This window comes from Paralichthys olivaceus, chromosome 20 (genome assembly GCF_024713975.1).
Source record: "Paralichthys olivaceus isolate ysfri-2021 chromosome 20, ASM2471397v2, whole genome shotgun sequence".
In the NCBI taxonomy this organism is placed as follows: Eukaryota; Metazoa; Chordata; class Actinopteri; order Pleuronectiformes; family Paralichthyidae; genus Paralichthys; species Paralichthys olivaceus.
The window spans coordinates 18,351,259-18,376,625 of record NC_091112.1 but is presented as its reverse complement, the minus strand read 5'-3'; the positions used below and the strand labels follow the sequence as shown (position 1 = coordinate 18,376,625).

The 25,367-nt window shown below is 41.7% G+C and overlaps 3 protein-coding genes across 12 annotated transcripts; 1 reads left to right on the top strand and 2 right to left on the bottom strand.

Moving 5' to 3' along the window:
- Positions 1–3,388, bottom strand: rpl15 (ribosomal protein L15). 4 transcript variants are annotated; one of them, XM_020113212.2, is made up of 4 exons: positions 3,254–3,388; positions 2,240–2,421; positions 2,014–2,150; positions 1–355 (listed from the first exon to the last, which is right to left on the bottom strand). In XM_020113212.2, the coding sequence occupies exons 2-4, from the start codon at positions 2,409–2,411 to the stop codon at positions 50–52; spliced, it is 615 nt and encodes a 204-aa protein (XP_019968771.1). In that variant the 5' UTR covers positions 2,412–2,421; positions 3,254–3,388; the 3' UTR covers positions 1–49. The 4 variants fall into 4 exon arrangements, with proteins under 4 accessions (XP_019968771.1, XP_069372340.1, XP_069372339.1 ...); XM_069516239.1 differs by having other exon boundaries at positions 2,642–3,278; XM_069516238.1 differs by lacking the exon at positions 3,254–3,388 and adding an exon at positions 3,006–3,219.
- A 789-nt stretch (positions 3,389–4,177) lies between these two features.
- On the top strand, positions 4,178–10,080 carry nkiras1 (NFKB inhibitor interacting Ras-like 1). Of its 3 annotated transcripts, XM_020090516.2 has the most exons (4): positions 4,178–4,382; positions 4,576–4,676; positions 5,518–5,759; positions 6,916–10,080. In XM_020090516.2, the coding sequence occupies exons 2-4, from the start codon at positions 4,583–4,585 to the stop codon at positions 7,156–7,158; spliced, it is 579 nt and encodes a 192-aa protein (XP_019946075.1). In that variant the 5' UTR covers positions 4,178–4,382; positions 4,576–4,582; the 3' UTR covers positions 7,159–10,080. The 3 variants fall into 3 exon arrangements, with proteins under 3 accessions (XP_019946075.1, XP_019946076.1, XP_069372338.1); XM_020090517.2 differs by lacking the exon at positions 4,178–4,382 and having other exon boundaries at positions 4,383–4,676; XM_069516237.1 differs by lacking the exon at positions 4,178–4,382 and having other exon boundaries at positions 4,391–4,786.
- Positions 10,081–10,552: 472 nt separating this feature from the next.
- On the bottom strand, positions 10,553–24,459 carry ube2e1 (ubiquitin-conjugating enzyme E2E 1). Of its 5 annotated transcripts, none has more exons than XM_020090868.2 (6): positions 24,413–24,459; positions 23,266–23,430; positions 22,844–22,894; positions 13,088–13,220; positions 11,970–12,117; positions 10,553–10,689 (listed from the first exon to the last, which is right to left on the bottom strand). In XM_020090868.2, exons 2-6 carry the CDS (start codon positions 23,421–23,423, stop codon positions 10,592–10,594), a joined length of 588 nt encoding a protein of 195 aa, XP_019946427.2. In that variant the 5' UTR covers positions 23,424–23,430; positions 24,413–24,459; the 3' UTR covers positions 10,553–10,591. The 5 variants fall into 5 exon arrangements, with proteins under 5 accessions (XP_019946427.2, XP_019946428.2, XP_019946429.2 ...); XM_020090869.2 differs by lacking the exon at positions 24,413–24,459 and adding an exon at positions 23,894–24,401; XM_020090870.2 differs by lacking the exon at positions 24,413–24,459 and adding an exon at positions 24,356–24,372.
- Between the last annotated feature and the right edge of the window lie 908 nt (positions 24,460–25,367).

Genomic DNA, 25,367 nt, shown 5'->3' with positions numbered 1-25,367 from the left:
TTGTCACCATAAAAAGGGATGTTTATTTCTTTAAATGTACAGACGTGCTTTAACGATAACGATGCAGCTGCAGGGTGTTGCGCCTCTTCCAGGCTGCGCGGCGGGAGCCTCCGATGGTCAGGTGGAACTTGTGGCCCTTGCCCAGGCCGCGACTCTTCTTTCCTGCAGATGTCAGGCCACGCATCTCTCTGTGCTTGTGCACAGCCTTTGTGATCCATTGGGTGTCTGGGTTGCGTCTGATGGCCTTGTGGAAGGTATCGATCAGAATCACCTCAAAGAACTTGTAGGTGGAATCCTCGCCCACCCAGTAGGAGCTCAGCACTCGCAGGCCTCCGCAGTGACGGCCAGCACGCTCCTAGAAAATTAAGTTATGAAGAGGTATATTTAATACAAAAATCCACCCTGTGCAATAGGAGAATAAACTCAAAAAGGTACTGTGACACTGTTAAAGCTGCAAATGCTACTTTGTATTTTGGCAGCTCCAAGAGGCACAATGAAATCACCCAGAAATCCTACAAAACAGTCACACCATTTAACAGCTTCTCTGTGATCTACATTACATAAATACATGTATAAATGACCAACATCGTTTAGAGTGAGCACTTGTGTACTCAGTCAGGAATCTTCCATTTCACCTCAAATTTCAATTAAAGCATGTAATGGGGACATTTGAGCTACTTTGAGTGGATAGTTGTATTTCAAATTTGTATTCATGATTTTTAAGAGTTTGTCTAATTGGGGTGTCAGGTTGGTGGTTTCATTAAACACTTTGGTGATTCTGAATCAGACTCATTACTGCGTTTATAAATGGTCAAGCAGCCTAATTTACATGAATGCTACTTTACTGTCAAATACGGTATCACAAGTAAGAGGCAGCATACAACATCATGCTGTTTAAGATTTCTGGTGTTTTTGTTGTTGCTTATGGTGTTTACAATTGATGGCATTAACAAATCTTGACCTATCTGTGAAAACTACTTGAGGACATGAGCCGTCTTTAAATACAAAGACTGTTGTGCTGCAATTCCAACATTTTTCTTTGTAGCCTGAGCAATAAGATGGGAGACATTCTAACAGGTCCACTGCAGCCACATGTATCCCACCACCCTAATACAGTCTAGGTAGGAACTGGCAAAGATTTAGTCGAATTAAAGCTCTCATTAATGATGTGAATGACAACTTATTGCAGACGGTATTCACTCTGTAGCAGGAAACAGGTGGAACATTAAGGGTTGATGTCCAGTCATTGAGCCAGCTTGTACAAGATCATTCCTCAGAACCAGTATAACAATATGCAATGCAGCCACATTTAGTTTCATCTGAGTTGGAAAGCCCTATAACCACTTTAAGCGGGTTTAATTTACTACATTTTGCTGGTGATGGAGGATTAATAAGTCTTTTCAATAATGATTAGTCTGACAAGCTAACATTTATTGTATCATGGCTAACACTTTGATATTTCGCAGAGTCTAAGGTGGCATCTTCATTTTCTACCTTTTATCTGACCAACAATCAAAACACCATGACTTAAGTCCAATTTATTATTGGTTCATGAAGTCACTAACTGTTTTGGTGTCAATGTCCCATTCAAAAATTTAACCAGAAAGGATCTTTACAAATTCAAACAGGTGTATTGAATGTAATGCCACAGTATCTGCTACTACATCGTAAAACAACCATGGGCTATATGACCCAATGTGTGTGCTGCACAGCACTTCTGATTTATAGAGGAACACAAGGCAGGTGACCCAACATGAGCATGACTTGGTGCACAGCAGGTCTGATGAAAATCCACTAGGCTCTTGGGACATCCTCTAGAGCTTTAACATCTTTTAAACTGTGACAGCTACAATTTGTTATCCAAACTATTTGAAGCTGATTTCTGCTTCCATGGACAAATATCTTAGACAAACAGTTGCAGTATTCAAAACAATGCTACGAATGACCATTTGCAATCACAACAGCTTAACACATACAAAACTGCATCACCGTCATGAGTGAATTTGAACGAACCTCAGCAGTGGACTGCAAACTGCGGGCGAACTTGATCTGGTTGACGCCATGGTGCACTGGCTTGCCATAGGTGGCACCCTTGGGCACAGGGCGTTTGCGTCCTCCACGGCGCACACGGACACGGTAGATTACGTAGCCTGTTTGAATGAAACGTAAAACATGATCAGTGGACCTGGAGATGATTAAAAAAAGAGAGCTCACACTTGTGCACGGACTCGGCACTCACCCTGCTTGGCCTTGTAACCCAGCCTACGGGCCTTGTCAGGTCTGGTGGGTCTGGGGGCACGATGGAGGTTGGACAGCTGACGGTACTGCCAGCAGCGGACGCGGAGAAGGAAGCGCATCACATCGGACTGCTTCTTGCGCCATAACTCCTGCATATACCTATATGCTCCCATGTTGACTTATCTGGAAGAGAAACAATAGGATCATAAGTCTGGTGACAGCTCTTAAGACATCTGATAAACATGATGCGAATAAGAAATTCCCTGTCTGAGATATGAAGCCAGCTAAAGATGAAATAAGACTACTGAGCTAAGCTACACATGCAGATTTATGTTGTTCTAGGTTTTTGTCATGAGTGATCTGAACCCTCCATTAAACACAAAGTGTGAGAATGAATCTGTACCAAGATCAGACCAACTAGAACTCTGGTTGTGATGACACATGGTTCAGGACCACCGGGACATGTGGAAGAGTGGAGCCATTACATTTAAGCAGTGGGACGACCAGAGGCACGTTTTTCTTGCAGTGAGTTCTGCACTGACACCAAACACAAAGCGTGTGAAACCAGGAGTCTACCACACAATGCGGTGGAGAGTACAGTCCATGTGTACTGAGAAGCCGAGTAGCAATATAGCAAGCATGCTAGCGTTAGCACCGTAGCCCCTCACTCAATACTCCACGATAACGTTCATACAAACACCTCAAAATGAACAATACTATAAAAAGCAGTGTGAAGCGGAATAAAACGCGACAGTGTTAAGTTTTACAGTAACATAAAGTCCCCACAGCAGCGACACATTAGCTTCCCAGTGCCCAGCGGCTCGATGGACCCGCGGCGCCATTCAAACTGAGCTGAATCTGTGTTTTTAATCACATGAGTCTAAAAATGATCAGGTCGTGTGGAAGCTTAATGTGTCGATGATCAATGTCCGGACTCTAACAGGCTGATGGAGGAATTACAAAGACGATTATTGTGGATTTCATTCTGTGCAAAAGTGCAGAAATAGTCGCTTACATGATGGCGTACCAGCCGGAAAGAGAGAGCACAGTTACCCAGCATGCCTTATGAAAACCACGGTGACGCACTTCCTGTGTTCTGCTCATGGGAAATGTAGTTAGTTCTATTAGTTGAGCGAGTTATACTGCAGTTTATATTACATTTATTTAATCTAAGAATTATTATTGATTTATAAGACTTTTTATTTTATATAAAAAAATAAAACGAAAATACCATACATAGAAATAAATAATCTGATTCAATCTTGAGTCTGTACACTGAATGAAAATCAGTTAAACAGCAGAAACGTTTAATGCTTTAAATATTTTTGTTTGTCACATGATAACCTTGTGTATTTGTATTTTTGTCCTTTGAAAATAGATCCTTATGTGTTGTCTTTATTTTATATGTACTGTCCATATCTTTCCATTATGTATCTTATTCCAGGAGTTATAATTTTATCTTTCATTTAAAATGTAGTAGTAGTTAGAATTAGTGTTGAATTAGTATAATTAATATTAATACTTTAAAGACGATACAAAGCAACTATTGAATCAATGCATACAAAGTGTTTCCCCCTGAACGTTAAATAAGTTCACTATATTTTAAATCTCCAATACATTTTCAATCAATGAATAACTACAGGCAATAAAATGTATTTATTTGTACAGTTGTAACTGCACAAATGTACATGTGTATTAACTGTGTGGTTGTTCACATGTTTACCTTGTAATACACTGTTGTTTTATGGAGTAAAAAAAATAGACAAAATCAACAGTAACATGAACACAGTGAATATTACGTACATGTGTCACAGTCGTTCAGAAGGATGATCACACGGTGTAGTTTATTGGTATTATTACAGTTTATCTGGTCGGATGCAAACTGCATTTCGTTGCTTTGTAATTGTGACATGTGCAATGACAATAAAGTTGAATCTAATACGAGTTGCTAAAAACCATTGTCCCTGAACGCACCATCAATCGGTACGCATGCGCAGTGGCAGGACAATAAGAGCTAGCAGAGCAGAATGGATGCGATGCTACAAACCCGATCGACACATGTTAGCATCCTGATCCTAGGAGGACTCCGTACCCGGATGTACAGTGACTGACACGGAGAGGGTTCACCAGCTGGACTCGAACTGGTGTGTTCACACGACGCACAATGACGTGCTACGGCTAGCGTGTTAGCTAGCACGGCTAAACAACACAGAGCGGTGACAGCCAGAGCTACAGGAATCCGAGTTATTGTTGTGTTCTGGGAGAACGTGCGAGGGTTTGTGTAACATCATCTGACACATGCTCACTACGTGACGCGGTTGTGCTCGTGCATTGCAGGCTCGCCATGGGGAAGGGCTGTAAAGTGGTGGTGTGTGGCCAGGCAGCAGTGGGGAAGACTGCCATTTTGGAGCAGCTGCTGTACGGAAACCACTGTGTAGGTGAGAGACGAAGCATGACAGAACAGTGATGACAGAACAGTGACGTCTGATCATGTCATTTCAATGTGGGGGGTTGATCTGGATCTTCAACACCTTGGTTGACTGTGCAGGTATAGCTCTATCACTGACTTTGTTTCAGTCTGATCTTAATGGAATGAGGTGTATTCACATCAGTGGAGACACTGTTGTTTTGTTCAGAATCAGAAGTACTTTGTTAATCCCCGTAGGGAAATTCAAATGTTACAGAGCCCCTGAGAAAGAGGTGAGAGAGCAAAAGCAGGTATAAACATATAAAATCTAAAAATCAAGTAAGGCTAAAAGAGATAAAAGATATACATATGTAGAAATAAAGACCAAGTATGTTTAGATTTACATTTGTGCATGAGTAAAGTAAGTTAAAGTTAAAGTATACACAGTTATTAATCTTTATACTTTACAGGTTGTCATTGTACAATTTGACAGCCACAGGCAGGATTGATTTCCTGTGGCGTTCTGTCGAGCAGCGTGGGTGGAGGAGTCTGCCACTGAACGAGCTGCAGAGGCTAATCAAGACATCATGGAGAGGGTGTGGCGGAAAGTCCAATATTGTCCTTACTTCGGACAAAGTTCTCCTCTCCATCACCACTGTGACACTGTCCAGCACCCCCCCCCCCCCCCGACCAACATGGCTGGCTTTCTTGATTAGCTTGTTGAGTCTATTAATGTCCTTCTTCTTCAAGCTGCTGCCCCAGCAGACAACAGCAAACATGATGGCACTGGACACAACAGACTCATAGAACCTCCATTGTTGTGTTCGTGTGGGGCTGAACGCCTGGTTTCAGATCTGTCTTGTGTTTTCCAGGCTCCGAGTCCAGTGAGACGCAGGAGGACGTGTACGTGGCCTCGGTGGAAACCGACCGCGGTGTGAAGGAGCAGCTGAGGCTCTACGACACTAAGGGTCTCCACGATGGACAAGACCTCCCCAAGCACTACTACTCAGTGGCAGACGGCTTCGTCCTCATCTACAGCGTCGACAGCTTGGAGTCTTTCAAGAAGGTGGATTTTCTGAAGAAGGAAATAGACAAATCCAGAGATAAGAAAGAGGTGCAGCTGCTTCAAAGTATTCTTTCGTAACTTTCACAATATGTGTCTTGTAGAGTCTATCTAACTCTGTCCTGAAATGTACCGTGTATATCACAAGACTGGAAGTGTTTGGACAGCTGCAGATGCTCCAGGCTCAGAGCGTCTGAGACGTTTCACTGTAGTATTTATTATTTAATTTGAATTTGAATGAGCTGAGGCGCAGAGCTTGAGAAACGAACATGTGAAACTGTCTTACACAAGACTGCTGTGTGTAACAAACCCCAGGAGATCAGCAGCTTCAGAAACACTCAGACCAGCCTGTCCGACACCAACAACCAAGTCACAAGTGTCTGAGGTCACATTGTTTTACCAGCTCTCATGTTTTATGTAACCATTAACTGAAGCCTCAAGCTGTATCTGCATGGTTTCATCCATTGAGCTGCTGTCACATGAGTGGCTCGGTAAGCAAGAGTATGGCTGTCCCTAATTAGGTGTTTGGTGAGTTCAATTTATTATATAAGATAACAATAATAAAATGATATTTATCAGCCACATGTGAAAACAAGTTATGTATAACAAAGTGATGGATAGTCCCATTCAAAGTTGCTCACACATTGTGCACAGTGAGAACACATAATTGATCTATGTCATATTTTTAAAATGTTCATATAGTTTTTTTCATTCTCTGCTCATAAAGAATTTAAAACCTCAACCTTCCCTCAGGAGCAAAAATCAGTGTTAACTGAAAAGAAATAATAACTTGACATTTATTGTGATAAATATCTATCGACTGTTGTGAACATTTTTATCTATATATATTATTTGATCATGTTACCCAGCCCAAGTTTATATCCAGCTTATTAAAATCCATGGCTCTGGTCAAGTAACAAGATGCCACGTTCCTCTCCCCATAAGCTCTCAGTCATTCTGGTTTGTTCTCTGTCTTCAAGTGTCCATATGTTAATACTGAGGTACTTCACACGTTTTTACATTTTTTCAGTTTGACTGGTGAGAGATAGCTTAATATCTTACTGCCCAGTGTTTGCCGGACTAGAAAAAGAGCCCAAAGCTTAAAAAGAAAGTATATTATTAATATTTAATATTATCTAATGCTTTTTAAACTGATGTACCATGAACTTGATAGAATCTGGTTGCTGTGTTTCTGCTGTGTCCTCAGGTGACGGTCGTGGTGCTGGGGAACAAGACGGACCTGCGGGAGCGTCGGCAGGTGGACCAGGAGGTGGCGCAGCAGTGGGCGCGGGGCGAGAAGGTGAAGCTGTGGGAGGTGAGCGTCACCGAACGCAACTCGCTCATCGAGCCCTTCACCCAGCTGACCAGCCGCCTCACCCAGCCTCAGAGCAAATCTTCCTTCCCTCTGCCAGGGCGCAAAAGCAAAGGCACGCCGTCCAACGACATGTGATACTCTGAAGACCCCCCCCCCCCCCAACTCACACTCCTCTGCTCCTGCTATCCACAGGCTGCATTCACCTCACATGGGAACAACTAGCAGGACAACAGGGATTGCCTTTAGCTTAGCAACATGACCTTAACTGCTACTGTGTGCATTTGACCATTTACACACGTTCGTTCACGTATATGAACAGCTAAGCATTGTGGGAAGTTCACTTATTGACTTGCTTTGTGAAAGTGAGAGGAAAAGATCAATATAATGCCTGTGTGTTAAGTGAGATGGCTCAAAAGATCTCTATTTAACATATCATCTAATTTTCATAAATGTAAAACCAAAAGGTTAAGTCATCGAGCGCAAGCTCTCTGCGTAAGATCGATGGAACCAAATCAAAGACAAAGTCACTGTGATGACAACACTTAAAGGTCCAGTGTGTAAGATTTAGGTGAAAGGGAACTATTGGCAGAAATGTAATGGAGAATAATCCTCATGATGTTTTCACTAGTTCATTTCATCTAAATTGTATGAATTGTAGTTTTCTTTACCTCAGAATAGGCCCTTTATATTTAAATACTTTATATTTACATTGAGGGGACCCTCTCTATGGAGGCCGCCATGTTTTTAACATTAGTCCAGACTGAACAAACTAAACACCTTTTGAGTTTTTATGACAACTGAAGCTACCACAGTTTCTTTTCCATGTTTGTCACAAAATTCTACACACTGTACCTTTAAATTCTTCTTAAAGAGCAAACGTCTGCTGCTGCCTGGAATCTTGTCATCGCAGTAAGGTTGCCAAGTTTGGCCACTGTGCCCGGACAGATAGTCAAACCTCTGCTCATCAACCATGTCTGGCTGCCAAGATTAGCTGGTGACAAATGAACTGTTTGGCTAGAGAAGGCTCCAGCATACGCTCATTGGTCACTTTATTTAGTGCAACGTAATCATTTAACAGCTTTTACTGGCATTGTCAGAAAAGTGTTAACGTCATCACTACACCTCTTACTTTAAAGGCATAATAAAAGTAGAGTTTATGGCTGAGCAGTTGTAACTAATAGTGGATACCGAGTACAACTTGTTCTTTCCCTTCATTGCCAGGCAGCCACTGTAAATAAAATAAAATAAATTAAAAGCAGCCTAGCAGCAGCCTAGCAGCTTCCCTGCACTCTAAGCTAAGGCTAGACCTGTAGTTGGCTCCTCACCTAACACACAGACATTGAATGTCTCCACTTAATCTGGGGAAAAAGTTAGAAAAGTGAGTTTTCTGAAATGCTGAACCTGAATGTGAGGACGGATGTTGTGCTTCATCTTATACAACAAACCAAAACCACACGTTTACCCTTAAAAAAAGCTTTTCCATACAGTGCTCAACACTAACGTTTCTCTTGTTTTCATGGGAAAAACATCATTTAAAAAAGAAAGCACTTTAGTACCAAAGATTTCAAATCACTTTGTTTGGTTTGGCATTTGAGTTGTGGTCGTGAAGCACTGTGCGACCTCCACCGTTCTTTTCATTTGAAATGTGTGTATCCTCCCAAGTTGAAGGACAAGTTCATAAGTCATGTTTATACAAAGAGTTATCGCATCATCTCTGTCATGGAGGAGAAACCAATCAAAGGCCAATCTGCAAACAGACTCACAGTCCACTCACAATATATTTATGCACTGAACAAATGCAGATTGGATTGAGTGCATCTCTTTACGACCAATACAGGGTAACTGACTGCAGCCACCTTTAAATCTAAAGACATGCAGCTGAACGTGGGATTGACTTTAGAAATCTGAAATTCTCCTCAAAGCTCTGGGATCAAACACCTCGAGTAGTTCATTATCAGAGTTTACAGAGTGTTGGACCTGAAATGCTATTTCCCATCTGATGTGAACGCAGCACCAATCCTTCCTCTGGTTAGTATCAAATAGTAAACATGGCTCAGCAGCAATAATGTTCATGGTACTACCTTTACCTGTGTTGTATGATTTCATAATGTCTGATGTTAGCTGCACTCCTGTGAGTCGTCCAGCCTCTATAATCTAATAGGGCTCCTGGTTAAAGCTGTGTGAGAGAGAGAGAGAGTGTGTGTGTGTGTTTGTGTGTGTAAAAGCCTTTTTAACAGTAGAAATCTGTGTTGGGGAAATATTTATTTTTTAACTAATTTATTTTTGTCACTTTAATGAGCCACATTCCTTGACTGAAAAAAAAACAAAACATGGCAAGACTGTGATGGATGACCTGCGCTGTTTTCTGTGTCCTCAGTGTCTCTGAGTAAAAACTATGGATGCACGATATATGTATCGGCTCGATAATGGGAATTTTATATTATTTATCAGAATCAGAAATTATTACCGATAAAACGTGGTGGTACCTGGTCACGCTCATGACATCATACCAGCGTGATGTGTTTACGTCAGAACTGAAAAGTCCGTCGCTGTTTCTGAGAGCAACTGTAGAATTGTAATTTGTACAAGGTGCAACGGTTCTGAGAGGGGGAAACATTTTAATGCTGCCAATCTCATAAGTCACCTTAGAGTCCGTCAACTCTTAAACTTAAAGCTGCTGATGATTAGCTTAGCAACTCATTATTTTATCTGAATTACTATTTTAATATGTACTCAACTTAAAAACTAAAGGAACATTCAGAACTGAGTCAGAACTGTTTTTATTGTGTTAACAGGATTCTAATTCTGCTTACTATATTTTGCAATTTAACCCTCTGGTGTGCAAACACTAAATGCTATGAACTTCTTTTTAAGAATCATGAAATTATCTGTATCGGCTGGAAGAATCCATATCGTGCATCCCTAGTAAAAACATTATTGTGCTGCTAGTAGAACAGAGGTAGTGACATCAAGACTGAAGTCAAACTAACCTTAAACTGCTCTGTGCTCTAATCGGTCTTAAAATGTGCTGAATGAAAATAAAACCTCTTCATAACACATCCTGTCAGAGCTTTATTCTGGTGGTGAAGTGAACATGTTTCAAACGATTCAACCAAGTTGGATGTTTCTTCAGTTGGTCGTGTTTAAGTCTTTAAGGGAGAGAGGGAACAACTTGTCATCAGAACAGAGCACATGTCACAACCAGTATCCATCCATATCCAAACATGTCTACATGTGTCAAACACCATGGGGGGGGGAAGCAAACTTCACCCAGAACTTTTAATGCATGTGAGAATTTATACAGGATTAGGGGATCCTGCTGTGACAGTTTTTACCTAACATTTAGTCTTTACATTCATCCTTCAAGCCCAAGCTGAAAAAAACAAGAGAAAACCTTAAATGCATTATTGACAAATTTGATTATAGTTAGGCTGGAGACAATAAAATAAAATAAATGACAACAAAAAGACAGGAGTTAAGACTTTTGAGATAAAAATCCCCCCCACCCCCAAGTTCACCCCCCCCCCACAGCATCCCTGACTCATCCGAGCAGCAGCCCCTCTGGTGATTATGTGGCGTAGCGTTTGGTCCACTGTTTGGCTATCCTGTCATGTTCAGGTCTGTTTGTTGTGTACTGTGTGGCGATGCTTCCAACCAGGGGGTCGGCTGCAAATACACAAAAGCAAAACGGGACATTAGAAATAGCCTCATTTTTTTTTTCTGTAGATATCACAATAATAGTTATGGTGGATTATTTTGGTAACAAGAAGCATTGTGGAAGCCCGACCTCATGAACAGATTTGTTCTTAAATTGTGTATACAAGTTATTCATGACAGCTTGTCACATTCACCAATTGTCTTGTACTTTCTCCTTTTTCTTTAATGTCCAGACTTTCCTCTCTGCATCTCATCAGGACTTGAATCTCTGAACTACTCAAGTTCTTCTGTTTACTCTGATGTCATTTTCATGAGGGAACACTTCTGACCCTGGGCAGGAAGTTTAGCCTTATAAAGCTATTATTTGGGCATTTATTATGCTAATGTACGATTCTCCTGCACTAACCCAAATACAACCAGGTGGCAATTTTTCAGAGGAAGCGTTTGTTGAACCTTGCTGTGGCATTTTCATCATACAAACAAATGCAGGAGAATTTTAGAATAAGAATACGAACATGTTCTTGCATTGATTAGATATTTACACAGTGTATTAACTCTTTTTATTTTTTATAATAAATAATAAAAAAAGATAATTTGCCCCTTTTTTGACATCGTTTAATATCTAAACCCAACTTCCCCACAACAGGAGCCGACAATATGGAGAAAATCCTCAATCACTGCATAGGTAATTAAATATCCCAACATTATTCTTTGTTGAGGAAAACAATTAAAGAAATAGTGAATCTGTGAATTACACTTGGTATTACCACACAGAACACTGCTAACATTTAAAGAGCAACTGTGCTGCAGTAACCCTCCTCAACAGAAGAATACAATGATTTACTGAATGCTTTTCCTCAGGCAGTCACAGCAAAAACGCTGTGTTACCGTCTCCAGTCACAAAGGCTTAGCCTGGTGATTTAAGGGGGTTTAAGGCCCTGTAATATGAGCTGGAGTCACAGAGCACATTTAAGAGTGATAAATTCAACTTTAAAACCCTTTAAGTAAAGTCCTGTAATTCCTGTAGGGCGAAATGAGAATTTCATCATTTCTCCTCTAATGTTCTCAAGACAATCAGGCTGAGAAGAGGTTTTTTTTTTCCCGGGAAGAATGTTCTGTTATAAAAAAAAGATGCTGCAGACAGAAATAGAGGGTAAAGAGGAAAATCATTTAAAACAATTATACATCATCTGACTGAGGGCAAAATGGATTGTTAAATCAGAGAGAACCAATATATTAAATATTGGCAGAATATGTGTGTGTGTGTGTGTGTGTGTTGCAGCTCTCACCAGGGTTGCAGTCAGTGAGCAGGGAGCAGATGGACAGCAGGACCTTGGAGATAGTGAGGGCAGGACTCCAGTTGTCCTTCAGGATGTCCAGACAGATCACCCCCTGACTGTTGATGTTACAGTGGTAGATCCTGGTGCGGAACGTCACCTGGACGACGCACACAAAACAAGAGGATCAAAATCACTAAACAGATTTATTCTTAGTTAATTACTTATAGTGCAATACAGTTTGGTGACCAACACCAGGACACAGCAGAAAACAAGAGGGGGACTCAAGCACATCAACATTAAAAATAAATAAATAAATAAAAGATAGATTTAAAAAGGAAGGGGGGGGGGGGTCATCATGTTTGGCTCCCATTCATTTATCGTGGTAATTGAGTGCATGCATATGAGTGTTTTTTGTGAATTGAATGTAAGAGAGGCCAGAATATAACAACATCTGCCAGAGGGAGAAAGATAAGAGAAAAAGAAATATGCTTTTTGAGGGCTTCGATGGTTGGGAATTGATGACAGAGGGGAGCTCTGGACAAACGTTTGGGTCAGAGTAGAATTATTATTCAACCCCCCCCATCCCCTCATTTGCCCTATACACTCTCTCCTCTTCCTCTTAATTTTTTGCTCTTGCCCAAAACAGATTTTGAACACGTTATGTTCTCTCATGTCTGCCAGACAGAAACACATTAACTGTTCCATAATGCCTCTTGTCAGGCCCTCATCAGGCCAACATCAACCCACTGAACTTTAATTTATTACAAACTAGTCTGCACCACAGAATGAGGAGGTGAGGAGACGCTCAACTTTAAGAATGCTGCTCCACAGGTTACAAAGAATTGAAGAGCAGTACCTTAGTAATTAAGAAAAAAAGCCCTCATGTCATATTTTGTGAAGTGTGAATGTTAGAAAACGTGAGATGATAGATGCAGTTTAGTTGAGATGAGAGGACGACAACTATCACTGTATCTTAGAGGCCTGAGAAGTTGAAGATATGTATTAGCTGCTGATCTCATTTGGTTGTGTGCCCTCTAGTGAAAAATATGAAAACTACACTTCTCTGAAGGAGATCCATCAGTGTCTGATGCACAAAAACAGACAACTAGTTAAAATATATGAGTTACCTTGGGTGGTTTGAAGGGGTAGTCTGGTGTGAAGGCGATGTCCAGGAAAAACACTCCTCCCTCGTACGCGGAGCCTGGAGGGCCCAGGATGGTCGACCTCCACTCGTAGATGTTGTCTCCTTTAGGGCCGGCGCTGTCGGGACACAGGGAGAATTTACTGTCTATGTCTGTAGTGTCGTTAGCAACTAGGCAACAACTGCGGTAACTCAGCTGTACCACAGAGGGAGAGGGACTCATTTGAAAGCTCAGTATTCCATAAAAAAAAACTGTGTAAACCGGATCAGTTCTCTGGCTGCCTGACAACCTGCACAAAGGCACAACGACAGCATTTCAAACTTTATCATGCGTGAGAGGTTTCCTCACCTAACATCGAAGCAGCATCTGTCTCACTCTCCTCATAAGAGTCATGACAATGGCTCTAGTACCATTAAAAATACAAATAAACAAGGATATAAAAATACAAGGTCATAACTCTTATTTCAGATACCCCTAAAAACTGATCAGGGCTTTCATCAGGTCCTGGGTTTGTTCAGAGGACCACAGTCCCTGCCTTTGGAAGAAATTAAGATCATTTAAAACTCTATATAAGTATTAGAATATTTCATGACAACATTTTACTCTTCTACGATATTCAGCCACTAATACAATAAACAAAGTGCGGTGGCCCACGTGCGTCATCATGCACACAGTGGGAAGCAATAAGAAAAGAAAAGATCAACATAGCCTCATTTGCCTATGGAGATACAACTGAATACTAACAGGACTCAAACTACAGCAGCAGCACAGAAAGTCAACAGCAGCTTCCCTCTGCGTTTTAATGGCACAGACGTTTTCACATAATTGAGCGGCTGATGAAGCGCCGAGCAAAACAAACCTTTGCTGTTTCACATTCCATTTTTAAATAAGCAGAGCTCTTACAGAGGCAATCAAATGAAAGTGAAAAATAGTACATGCACAACACAGTGTACAGCAATATATTTAGACAGAAACTATTTGAATATTTAAACAAACAAAGTACGATGTATTATTCAACAAACAAATCTATTACATTATTCAGACACGGCAATTCCACGAATAATACAGTGCAGCGAAGCTCTGACTGCACACACTGATTTCTCTGTAGGTCGTCTGTTCCGACAAACAAGTATTCTGTATATAGCATAGTTTATAGTATTCCGTGAAGCAGACGCTCAGTTCTGTCCACACTTCATCACACACACATATTATTTTGTAGACTGCTCTTAATGAGCAAGAATCACCACCTAAATCATGTCTGTGTCTCTAGTCGGGGCTGTAAAATGTAATAAAACATTTATTGTTGCTTCCACATGAAAAGGGTCAAGCCTCATGAAGCCTGGAGCTCATACTCTCCTCCAGGGTGTCCTGCCCTGCACCCCCCCCCTCTGTGCATTGCTTCCATGTGATAAAAAGAGAAGACAGATAATATAGGAAGTGTAAAATCTGTAGAATCAGACACACTTTACTGAGCTATGAACGTCATTTAAGGTGAGGTCCAAAATTCACAGCAGGACCACATCTACCCAGTAGGGGGCAGTGGGGTAAGGGTCAGGAGTGAGCCTGTGCAGATCTCTATGGCGGCTTTTCAGACATGCACTGAATTCTGGTGCTGTGCGTGAGGGTAAATGTCCGACTGAGAGCCTCTGACTTTCTGCAGGCTTTCTCCAGTAAGGCCGCATAAAGTCTTTGGGATTCACTGTGAGTGAGTGGGGGTGCTGGTGATGTTTCTAACACAGGACAGACACACAAATAAAAAACTAGACTCAAAGAATACAAATGTTTCAGGATGAAACAGACACAATAAAGATATCGAGAGTTTTTAGCAACATTTAGTAACAAAAACATGTGATCTTCACAGCAGAAATCTCACATAACATCCTGCCGCTGCCTGCAGCACCACCCCCCCCACCACCAGATCTTCCAGAGATTTCTGTTATCGTGGACACTTTTGAGCAGACTATCTCCTGCTGCGTTGTTCCTGTGTGAAAGACATAATGCACCCAATTCTACAGACATCATCCGGAGGTCATGTCTGAAAACAACTATACTCTCTGTGAACCACATGCGTTGGGCTAAAGCAGTTAATCAATGATCTAATTAGATGCCATAAAGTTAATTAAAAGGCAGATTAATCAATTAACTACAACAGCAATAATTGACGTTGCTCTGCAGAAAACAACTGCCATAAAATCCTCAAATTCTCGCTTCACATTATTATTCTCCTCGAGTTTTTGACGGTTACCAGTCAAACAAAAGCAGCAATTGAAACAAATAATCTTTAACAATGAGCATTTTCACCATTTCTGATGTTTTATACACTAAACAACAAACTATGAGAGAAATGGCTGGATTATAGGCAGATAAATCAGCGTGCTGACTGATGTGTAAGTACAGTACAGAACACTAGTTTGAGATTATGTAGAAACGATATCACAGAAAAGCCCTAAACACTTCTTTTTTCTCTGTCTGTCATGTCCACCATGTCTACACTGGGACTTCTTCTCACAGCTGTAAGCAGTACTCATCGGTTTCTGCTGCATGCAGTGTTTGAATGTAATGTAACAGGACAGCCTCTGTGACAACATTGAAGCTGATGTAAAGCAAGAGCATTATAGATCATTGTTACATCTTTCATTGTGTCACTTAACACAAATAACTTAAGATAATAATCAATAAGTTGAAAAGATAATATTGTCTATATGGGGAAAATAACTTTTGTCACATTTAAGGATTCTGTAGTTAAGTAGAGATTTTTGTTACAATGAGTCACACCAGTGTGTCTGACATTAGAAAAATATTTGTTTAATGGCAGACTAATAAAAATGAAAGCATCAGAGGGGCAATTGTAACTTATTTATATTGGAATAAAATCATTTCATAATGATCCTTAACCTACCATATGATCAGAAATAGATGTCTTTAAGCTTTAGGCCGTGTTTATAGGATGCAGAGATTCCTAGAAATGTCCATGTTATATTTTCACTTTTATGACAATATTTTTGTTGACCTGGACCTTTGACTGCTCAGCTCCAGACCTGAGATACCCTTCAAAATAATGGTATAACGTGCACGCAAACACCCCCCCCCCACACACACGGGTGAAAACAATTCCTGCAGGAAAATGACAGATAATTGCAGTGATACTGTCTCATTCACACACTGACCTCTGGCTTCTGTTGCCACAGAAAAAACAGATCCGTGTGTGTCATGCATTGTCAAACGGGGGAGGAGCTGTTAATGAGCTGAACAGAAAACACTTTGTAGAAACGTAAATGAGCTTCAAAAGCTTCACAAATTACAGCTTCCAAAACCCCCACACACATGAATCGAAACCTCTCAACCTATTTCAACTCAGAGTGATCGTAACCTTCATGAAAGTTATCGTTATATTCGATTAGATGAACTTTATTGATCCCAGTTGGGAAATTGTTGTATATTATACGAAGCATTAAAAAGTCAGTCCCACTACTGACTACAGTGTGTACACAAGTGATGGCTTGAAACAAAGAGTAAAGCCAGATTACAAAAGGTACTCCTATACCCACATGTGAAAATAACCCCCCCCCCCCCCGCTCACTACATAAAAAAATACCACGTCCCACTGAGGAATGCACTTCGTTAACACTGTGTTACCAGCGTTCCTGCAGGGGGACGCCTGACCTGGGGAGGGACTGCTCATGGACATGTCACAGCACAAGAGTGTCAGTCAGGACCCACTGCTATGTCAAGAATAGATATTGAATCATTTGCCACAGATTCAACCAGGTTTTTTTTTTTCTTCGCCTGACAACAGAACCATCTAACATAACATAGAGAGATAGAGAGAGAGGCAGAGAGAGAGAGAGAGAGAGAGAGAGGCAGGGCTTCTTCCCCGCCTGACGCCAAACCTCACACAAAGGCCACCCAGTGCTTTTTGTGAGCAAGTAATATGCCATGTTATCACTGTGGTCATTCACTTCAATATCAGGAGAGAGGGGGGATTCTTCTGTGGCCTCTGTGTGTACGTACACACAGACACACACACACACACACACGCACGCACGCACGCACGCACGCACACTCACAGCGAGAACACTGCTGACATTTCAGCTGTTTCCCTTTTTTCTAAGCCTTTAACCTTTGAAAAAGGCACACAGCGGTTTACCCAAAACTGAGTCTCGCGGCCCTGCAGAGGAGAAGAGAGGTTGAATATGTCCACTGAGCCGACACCATTCATCTGCCTCACATAAAATCAGCTCCAATATGTTCGTATGCATGTCTTAATGTGCAGTCTTTAGGTAAGTCAATATGGCAGGTGAACATATAAAAGAGTGCTTGAATTCATATTAAAGGTTTTTTTTTAATCAACCTTGGGCAGTGTGTGTTTTTAGAAACAGTTAGAAACGGTATTGATATTTTTTGCACTTTTTTCCAATTACCTAACCCCCCAAAAAATCCTTACTTTTGATTGTGAGGTCAAGCTGCACCACTGGCCTCGCTGCCCACACACTTTTTCACCCACCAAATCGAAATACAGAGTGCTTTACACTGCAGAGTGACAACAAGTTTTTGTTTGCAGTGATTACAGTTAAACATACAAAAGAGCAAATTTTACTTTTACCTTCAGTGTAAAAGCCTCAGAGCTGAAAAGATCAAAACACATCTGTTCTCTTCTTCTATTCTTCTCTCTGTACTGAGCACATTTGTGTTTCCATTCCTCATCTGTAAATTAATCAGTTCAACACTTTGTGTTGCTTCACAATGCTTTTTACCCTCAAAGCACTTTTGTGCAAGTTCCATCTCTTTATTGTGGACCTTAATGTGCACACTGCCTCAGACTCATTTTCATTCACCACCACTACCTGCTTAAATCGCTATTGTGATGATAGGGAGAGAGACTGTAATAAGCTGCCTGACAGAGACAATATAATGACTCCATTTCACTTGAGTGCCACGGAGAATCACAGCACACACAACCGCTCCCACACCACCACACCCCACCGATTTAATATAATGGCAATCAGCCTGTATACGTTCTCTCAGTGCTACTTGAGAACAGTGCAGGATGAAGATCACACACCCCTCCACTGAAACAAACAGTCATTACATACTAATAAGTCTGTGTTATCACTAGAGCTGGGCATAACAGCTGATAAACACTACTATGAAAGAAACATTTTCAAATCACAACATTTAATTTTTGTAGAAGCAAAATAAACCAAATAAACTCATTTATATTCAATAGAGTGTAATATGTTCAACATTTATGGATTACTGTCCGACACAAACCATCACAATATGACTCCACTGCAGGTCAGTAAATTATAGCACTGTGCCAGATAAATAAATCTGCATGAAATGTCTTAATGGGCTAATTTTACTGCTGGTTTAGCAGCGACTGGACATTGTGCAGATGCACAACTGTGCAGATGTGCAGAACCGACCAACAGAGGCACTGATGCTCTGTCTAGAAAAGCAGTCTGAGTTTGTCATGTCTTTATTTAGAACACTACCAGACAACAAACTGCAGCTTTGCTTTTAATCCCTCCGCTCAATATTTCTTTATCCCTCACTTGGACCATGACATCACATTTTCCAGGGGGCTGAGCACAGAGAAGTTCTGTTGACCAGAGGGCTGATGTGAAGGCAGCTGTGCAGGCTTTCCACGAGTCAGACTAATGGGGTGTTCAGACTAAATGTGACATTTTCCTGCAGGACACTGACAAACAAAGTCGATGCAAAGATGAAATATATGAAAATTCTCAAATCCATTCAAGTTGCATTATCAATGATATTCTCACGATGAGAATCAGAAATAGAAGACAAACCTATGGTCATCAACTGTGAGCACCCACAGTGTTCCGTTATCACTTCTGTACTTTATAGAGACAGAACGAAAAGGAGACGGCTCAGAGAACAGACTGATCTGGGCTAAATGTGGCTGTATTTACTTGGAACCGAGTCAGCACTCACATCGGCTGCCTTCCTCAGTTTGTCAGTTCCCTACTTAAAACAAAAACTGTTTTACTTCCATAATCACATAAGTAACTAGAACTTCACACTCAGTAGAGTGTGTACCTCCGCCAGGGACCAACAGTCCCCTTAAATTCAATCAAGCTGCACTTTCACAGATAACAGTTCCCTAAGTGTCCATGGTGTTTTTCATCAAGGTCCATTTATTAACAGTGAAAATGTTGAAAAACACCTCACAATGTTAAATAGGTGAAAAATAAATGCCAGGATCTGTTCCCTGATTTGGCTCCGCACCAAATATTAATTGGTTCTTCCCTGATCCATACCACATCCTACAGGGGTGGAAACATAAGATAATGATAATGTTTCTATTATTAACTATTCACGGTCTGGTTGTGTGCTCAGTAAGAATTGATTAATGTTTGCGAACCTGCCATTGTAGCAACCACTGAAACAACCTTACAAATAAACCACAACTTCACTGTGTGCATGCATTTGCACGAGTCATAGGTTCGACAAGCAGCACTGCATCCCCGTTCACTGTCTGTTCTCAGTGTGTGTGCACTGGTGCCTTCAAGTTTCAACATCACACTTAAGGAAGTTTCATGTTGGACTGACTGGCAGGGGCAGTCAGGTGTCTTCTCCTATGTGCAGATGTATTTTAAGGTGAGCACTGAGAAGCTGTCAGCATATGAATGTGGAACAAAGTTCGTATATATAAATGACCAAAATGAAAATCAATCCTTTTCAAAAGGATAAAACTAAAGTAAATCTCATATAAATGTCATGTAAACTCATAATAAATGGTGAAAACTTCAGTATTTATCAATGTGCATTATCTGATTTAGTTCTAGAGAAACGGTGGACTGTAGATCAGTTATGGGACATTTTCACACCTGAAGATTCAGACCAAGATGTTTTATTACATCGTTTGAACTTGATCTGGTTAGTTTTGGTTTCACGTTGCAATTTAGGGAACTGACTCAAGACGTTCTTATGGCTGGCATATGTACAACCAGTTGTCGCCACCTATACGTGGTCTACGACTAATCAGACTTGACGACCCGTCCAATGTTGAAGCCCAAAAGAATTGGTTACTGTAAACCAGGAACTATCTGATGTCAACAAAACCTACTTTTATAATTTTTAAGACTTTTCCATCTTGGATGCTCAGATCCACGCACACACATTTCAGTTGGCAGAAAACAGTCAAACTCAGCCGTACCTGCAGCTGATGTGAGATAAAACGAAACCTCTATTTCCCTTTGCTACCCCACTAAAGCCTGCCACGTAGGAGGGGAACTTCTTCAAACTTCCATCTGTGCAGCAGCAGCTCAGAGCTCAGTGCTGCTTTCAGGTCTTTGTGAAGTAACTGCATTGTACGGGCCAGCCACTTCCTCTCCAGGGAGGAGGCTTTTTATAGATATGAAGAAACTGTTGAGAAAACCTCAGTAGTCTCAAACACGCAAAGCCAGTAACACACTGCAGAGGTGTGTGTATGTGTGCTCACATCAGCAGCAAAATACACACACACACACACACACGATCTTAATTAGCTGTTTGATATCAGGAGAACTCAAAAGAGACACAAAGGATTGCTTGATTTACAAATGGTTCGGGCTTAAGACATCAACGGCTGTCCAACCCTGCTCAGCTCTAGCAGATACCCTCCCGTTCAGCTTCTGACCAATGGAATGTCAGGAATCTGTAACACCTGAGGACAATGTCTTCACAAAGATCAGGATGTGAGCAATAAATGAAATAGCTAGTTGAGAGGAAAAAAAGGGATAAAACATAAGGAAATGCAGGGAGGGGCAGAACTGTGATCTGCACTTCACACTTCGGTGACAACGAGGCTGTAGAAAAATAAAAGAGGGTCTGCGCAGCATTCCCCGAGCGGCGTGTAATTCCATTTGGATAAATGCCAAATGAAAGACGCTGCCTTAAAGTGTTTGCGAGATAAAGTTTGATATGACAAAGGCACCGATGATGACGGGAACTAGGAAAAAGAGTGAGCAGGCACAAGACGCCAAACCCACTGACTCATCGATGTGTAATCCATTGAACAGCACCTGCAAGGCAAAGCTGGCCAGCTCTGTTCACACCCCTAATGAGCAGATTCTCTGCTAAATGAAGCACAAAGAACGAAACAATCCCCCCAAAAATCCCCTTAGTGCACGTGGTGCTGAGTGGAGGATTTTCCACAGGGGAAAGAAACTAAATGAAAAGATGAGGCCTTCTTTTTTACCCACCACACACACACGTGGAGCACTTTGTCATTTCCTTCATCTGGCCAGGTGAGAACAGCGTCCTCTGAACCTGGGTGTCGCCACGTCGACAAAAGGGAAACACCTGAGAATCCCACGATCCTCCAGGAGAACCGGTGCAGTGAGAACGACTGGCACTGTGATGAATTCAACAACAGAAAAAAAAGATGCACTACAGGTGCGGTCTACCAGCCAGTGTGGAAATCTGCTCAATCACGTGCTCTTAACATGAGACATCAACTGTTGAAGATTCATACCAGACTCATGAAAATACACTTTGAAAGAAAAAAGGCTCAGTCTTTTCCTAAAACAGCTGGAACATGTGGTTTTGAGCAAACATGACCCAAACAGGAAGAGACCGAGCATTTACTGGGGACTACTTTCACCTGTGATTAATACACACTAGTGCAGTGCCTGTTGAATGTATCACGTGTCCAAATCACACCAAATTCCTTAACAATAGGTCGTTAACAGTACTTATGCCAAGTTTAAAGCTATTAAGATGATTGGTTCTCCAGATATACGCTCCACAGAGACAGATTTGTGGAATTATTAGATTTCATGTTCGAGTGACTGTTCGAGGCAGCAGGACGGCGTGTGCAGCACTACAGTGTGTACATTTTCAAAACTGAAGCTGCTTAATGGAATTCAGACTCATACACACTTATATAAAGATGACTGTCACGTCACCACTTCCTCCAACTGTACAGAAATGAAGCCAAAATATCTCAGATACAAATGCCACCATCTCGCACATTTGGAGCCAGAGTCGGGGGATGGAGCCGCCGTAGCGAGGTCCCACCATAGGCACACTTGACCGATTGTGAGTCATTCTTAGATGTCAATCACGAACCCACTTACCTAAGAAACGAACACCATAAAATGACAGAAACTTTTGACTTTGGAACACCTCGTTCATTTAAGCTCTCAATGTTTCCTTATTAAAAAACGCTGTATGAGAGAACTTAATATTCCTATTAGGACAATTGAAAACTGGAAATTTTGATTGGACTGTCCATTAAAAGAATAAAACTAGAATGGGATTGACTAGAGCGGATACGTCTGCCAAGGCCCAACAGTCCTCAGAAATTCAATCAAGCTGCACCAAATCCCCCCCGCCCCCTCTAAAATGCCAGATTTTTTCATTAAGATCCATTAATTATTCTCTGGGGAAATCAGTGAAGATGGAAACTGTACTATCTCACAATTTTTAAGAAAGTCCAGTAGTTTTTGCAGAATCTTACTAACAATCAAATCAACCGTCAGACAAACAAATGGAAGGTTGAAAACATAACCTCCTTGTCATAAGTGATAAAACACAAAGACACATGATGAGTCTTTTAGATACTTTTGTCTTCTTCTTCTGACTGGAGACAGATGCAAAGGAGATTTCACGTCACATTCAAGACACCTCAAATGAATTCCTCTAAAACACAACCATACAGCTGCAGACACACACACACTTTGGCCCAGATGCTTTGAAAGGCACAGTAGACATTCTCCATGATCATACACTCACCTGCAGTTTGGTGGTGGATCCAGTGTGATGTCGGCCAGCTCCTTCTGAATTCTGCAAAGGCAAAAATAAAGAGGCGAGGGTCAAATGGAAGCTCTCAACAAATACTGTGGATCCAGACTCCGGTGCCCAGATCGATGCCTGACGGACACAAGGCGAGAGCTGCTCCGCAACTAAAAATAAAACCGACTGATGCTCCTGATGACATTTGGTGTCCATCTCTTGTAAACTGTACAGAGAACTCTGAGTGTCTCCAGATGTTGGGCATAGAGATGAACACTCAACACAGTGAGCGTCAGGCCCCGGGGGAAATACAAAATCTGAAATACATCCATGAGCCTTTCAACCATCATAGCAACACAGAGTGGCGTGCAGTTGTAGGTCACTGAAACATGGTCGCCATCCTCCGCCATCAGGCCGTTCACCTTTTAGCACTGGTGGAGAGGAGCTTGGAGGTCTTGCTCATGCTGGCTTTGCTGTCTCGTTTCTTTGGGGGGGTCAGCTGCTCCTCCTCCTGCTGCGGCGGCTGATGAGTATAGGAAGAGGAAGAGCCGGTGCTGGCACGGGAATCTTCATCCGACATACTGAGCCTGGGGAAATAAGCAGGAACACAAGAGTTTAGAAAGGTCAAAGATGAGCATCTTTGAACAGGCTTCAATTCCTGCATGTAACTTTTAGAAACTTTTCTCCAGTAACACAATGCTGTCAAGATTAATGTTTGTATCTAAATGTGCATCACAATGCAACACTCAGTTCCTATAAAACCTAACTATCAGCTGCAGCCAAGTAAATGACACTTAAATGTTATCTTAATGGAGCTTTGCATTTCGTTTTCAATAAATGCAAACGGGGTATATCTAGGCTATGTGCTGCGACCATGAACCCCAGAGTCCATACAGGTTTCCGTCATTATTAACTAGCAGGCCTGCACAAGGTGCTGACCCGGGCTCCATCAGTGTAAATTGACCACAGTGTGTGTCACACAGGGTGTTTGGTGTTTATCGGCGGATCACCCCCCCCCCCCCCCCCTCGCTCGTGACGCTGAACTCTGACCCGGCTCGTGTTTGCACAGTTTATTTTGAGAGCCGTCGGGCTGCGACAAAGACAATGATCCGGTTCTGGAGGAGTTGGGCTGGAAGGGCCCGGCTGTGAGGAGGCAACGGGAACAACCGGGACCGGATCGAGGCAGAGGAGGCACGTCGACGGCGGGGCGATGTCGCAGTTGTTGAGGTGTAGAGTCCCGACACTTCCAGCTCAGCTCCGCAGCCTCCGAGAGGAAGCAAACTTTCCCCCGCAGGAGGAGCGGGTCAGGCGGCGGCAGCAGCTGCTAACTCGCGGTCCACTGAGACCAGACAGCCGCTCATGAGGAGGCTCCCCGGGGTTAAAGCTGCGGGTGTGAGCGTCAGGATGAACCGACTCCACACGCTCCTCTCACGGACTCACGTGCGCGTCCCCCCCGTACAACACACAAACCGTGAAAACACAACGAGCTCCAACACAAACAGACACGGGTACCTTTCTTTGTGTGTGTGTGTGTGTGTGTGTGTGTGTGCGCGTGTGTGCGTGTCTCACAGCCTGGACGCGCCACTGTGAACACACCTGTATTGGAGAGAAACGACACTTCCGGTCAATGTCTTAAAAATAAAAGTACAAGCGCTGGCAAGGATGTAGTGTATGAATTAGAAATCTTTCTTCAGTCATGTGCAGCAGAAAAAAAGCACAGGAACAATCCCCATAAGTGACTGTAATGCACACATTATCTACATATTTATCTTGTGTTTTTAACTGCCCTTGTCCTATTCCGTGGTTTTATTTTGGTTTTTATTTTTTTTCTGCCTACAGTATCTTATTCTATTGTATTTTTACTGTATCCAAATACCGAACTGCCATGACGACCTAATTTCCATTTGGGGATAAATAAAGTAATCTATCTATCTATTGTGTGTATCCGCCAAACTAAAAGTGAAAAAACAAGGATCAAAGATATCAATATATGCATACAAATCATGTATCTACTATTTAACTAATTTATTTATTATTTGTATTTATATATTTAAATATTACGTCGTTTATATGTCAAATTTATTTTGGCAGAAAACCTATATCTGAGGGATGAAATGTACAGGAGTAAAAGTTTCTTAGCTCATGTCGTAGAGTCAAATGTCTTCATTGTATAGCTAAGGTTAATTGATAAAAACAGTATTAAACATCACAACCCTCAAAGAACAAGTGATATAGGCGACGGATGGATGGTAGGATGGATGGATGAATGTATTATAACTATTATATTATCATTTTTAATATTATTATTGATCATTTTCCATGTCGGAAGTGTGGTCAGTTGTCGGGATCAATTTCAGTGTGTGTGGTCGGGTTCAAAATCTTAAATTGTCCACTGAGGTTTGGTGCCTTTATTTTGAAGAGTTCAATCGTGCATTTTCCGGGATTATCACGCACGATGAACAGAAGCTCGCCGGAAGTGTTTGTCCAGCAGCAGACAGACGTCCTGACAATGTCACACACACAC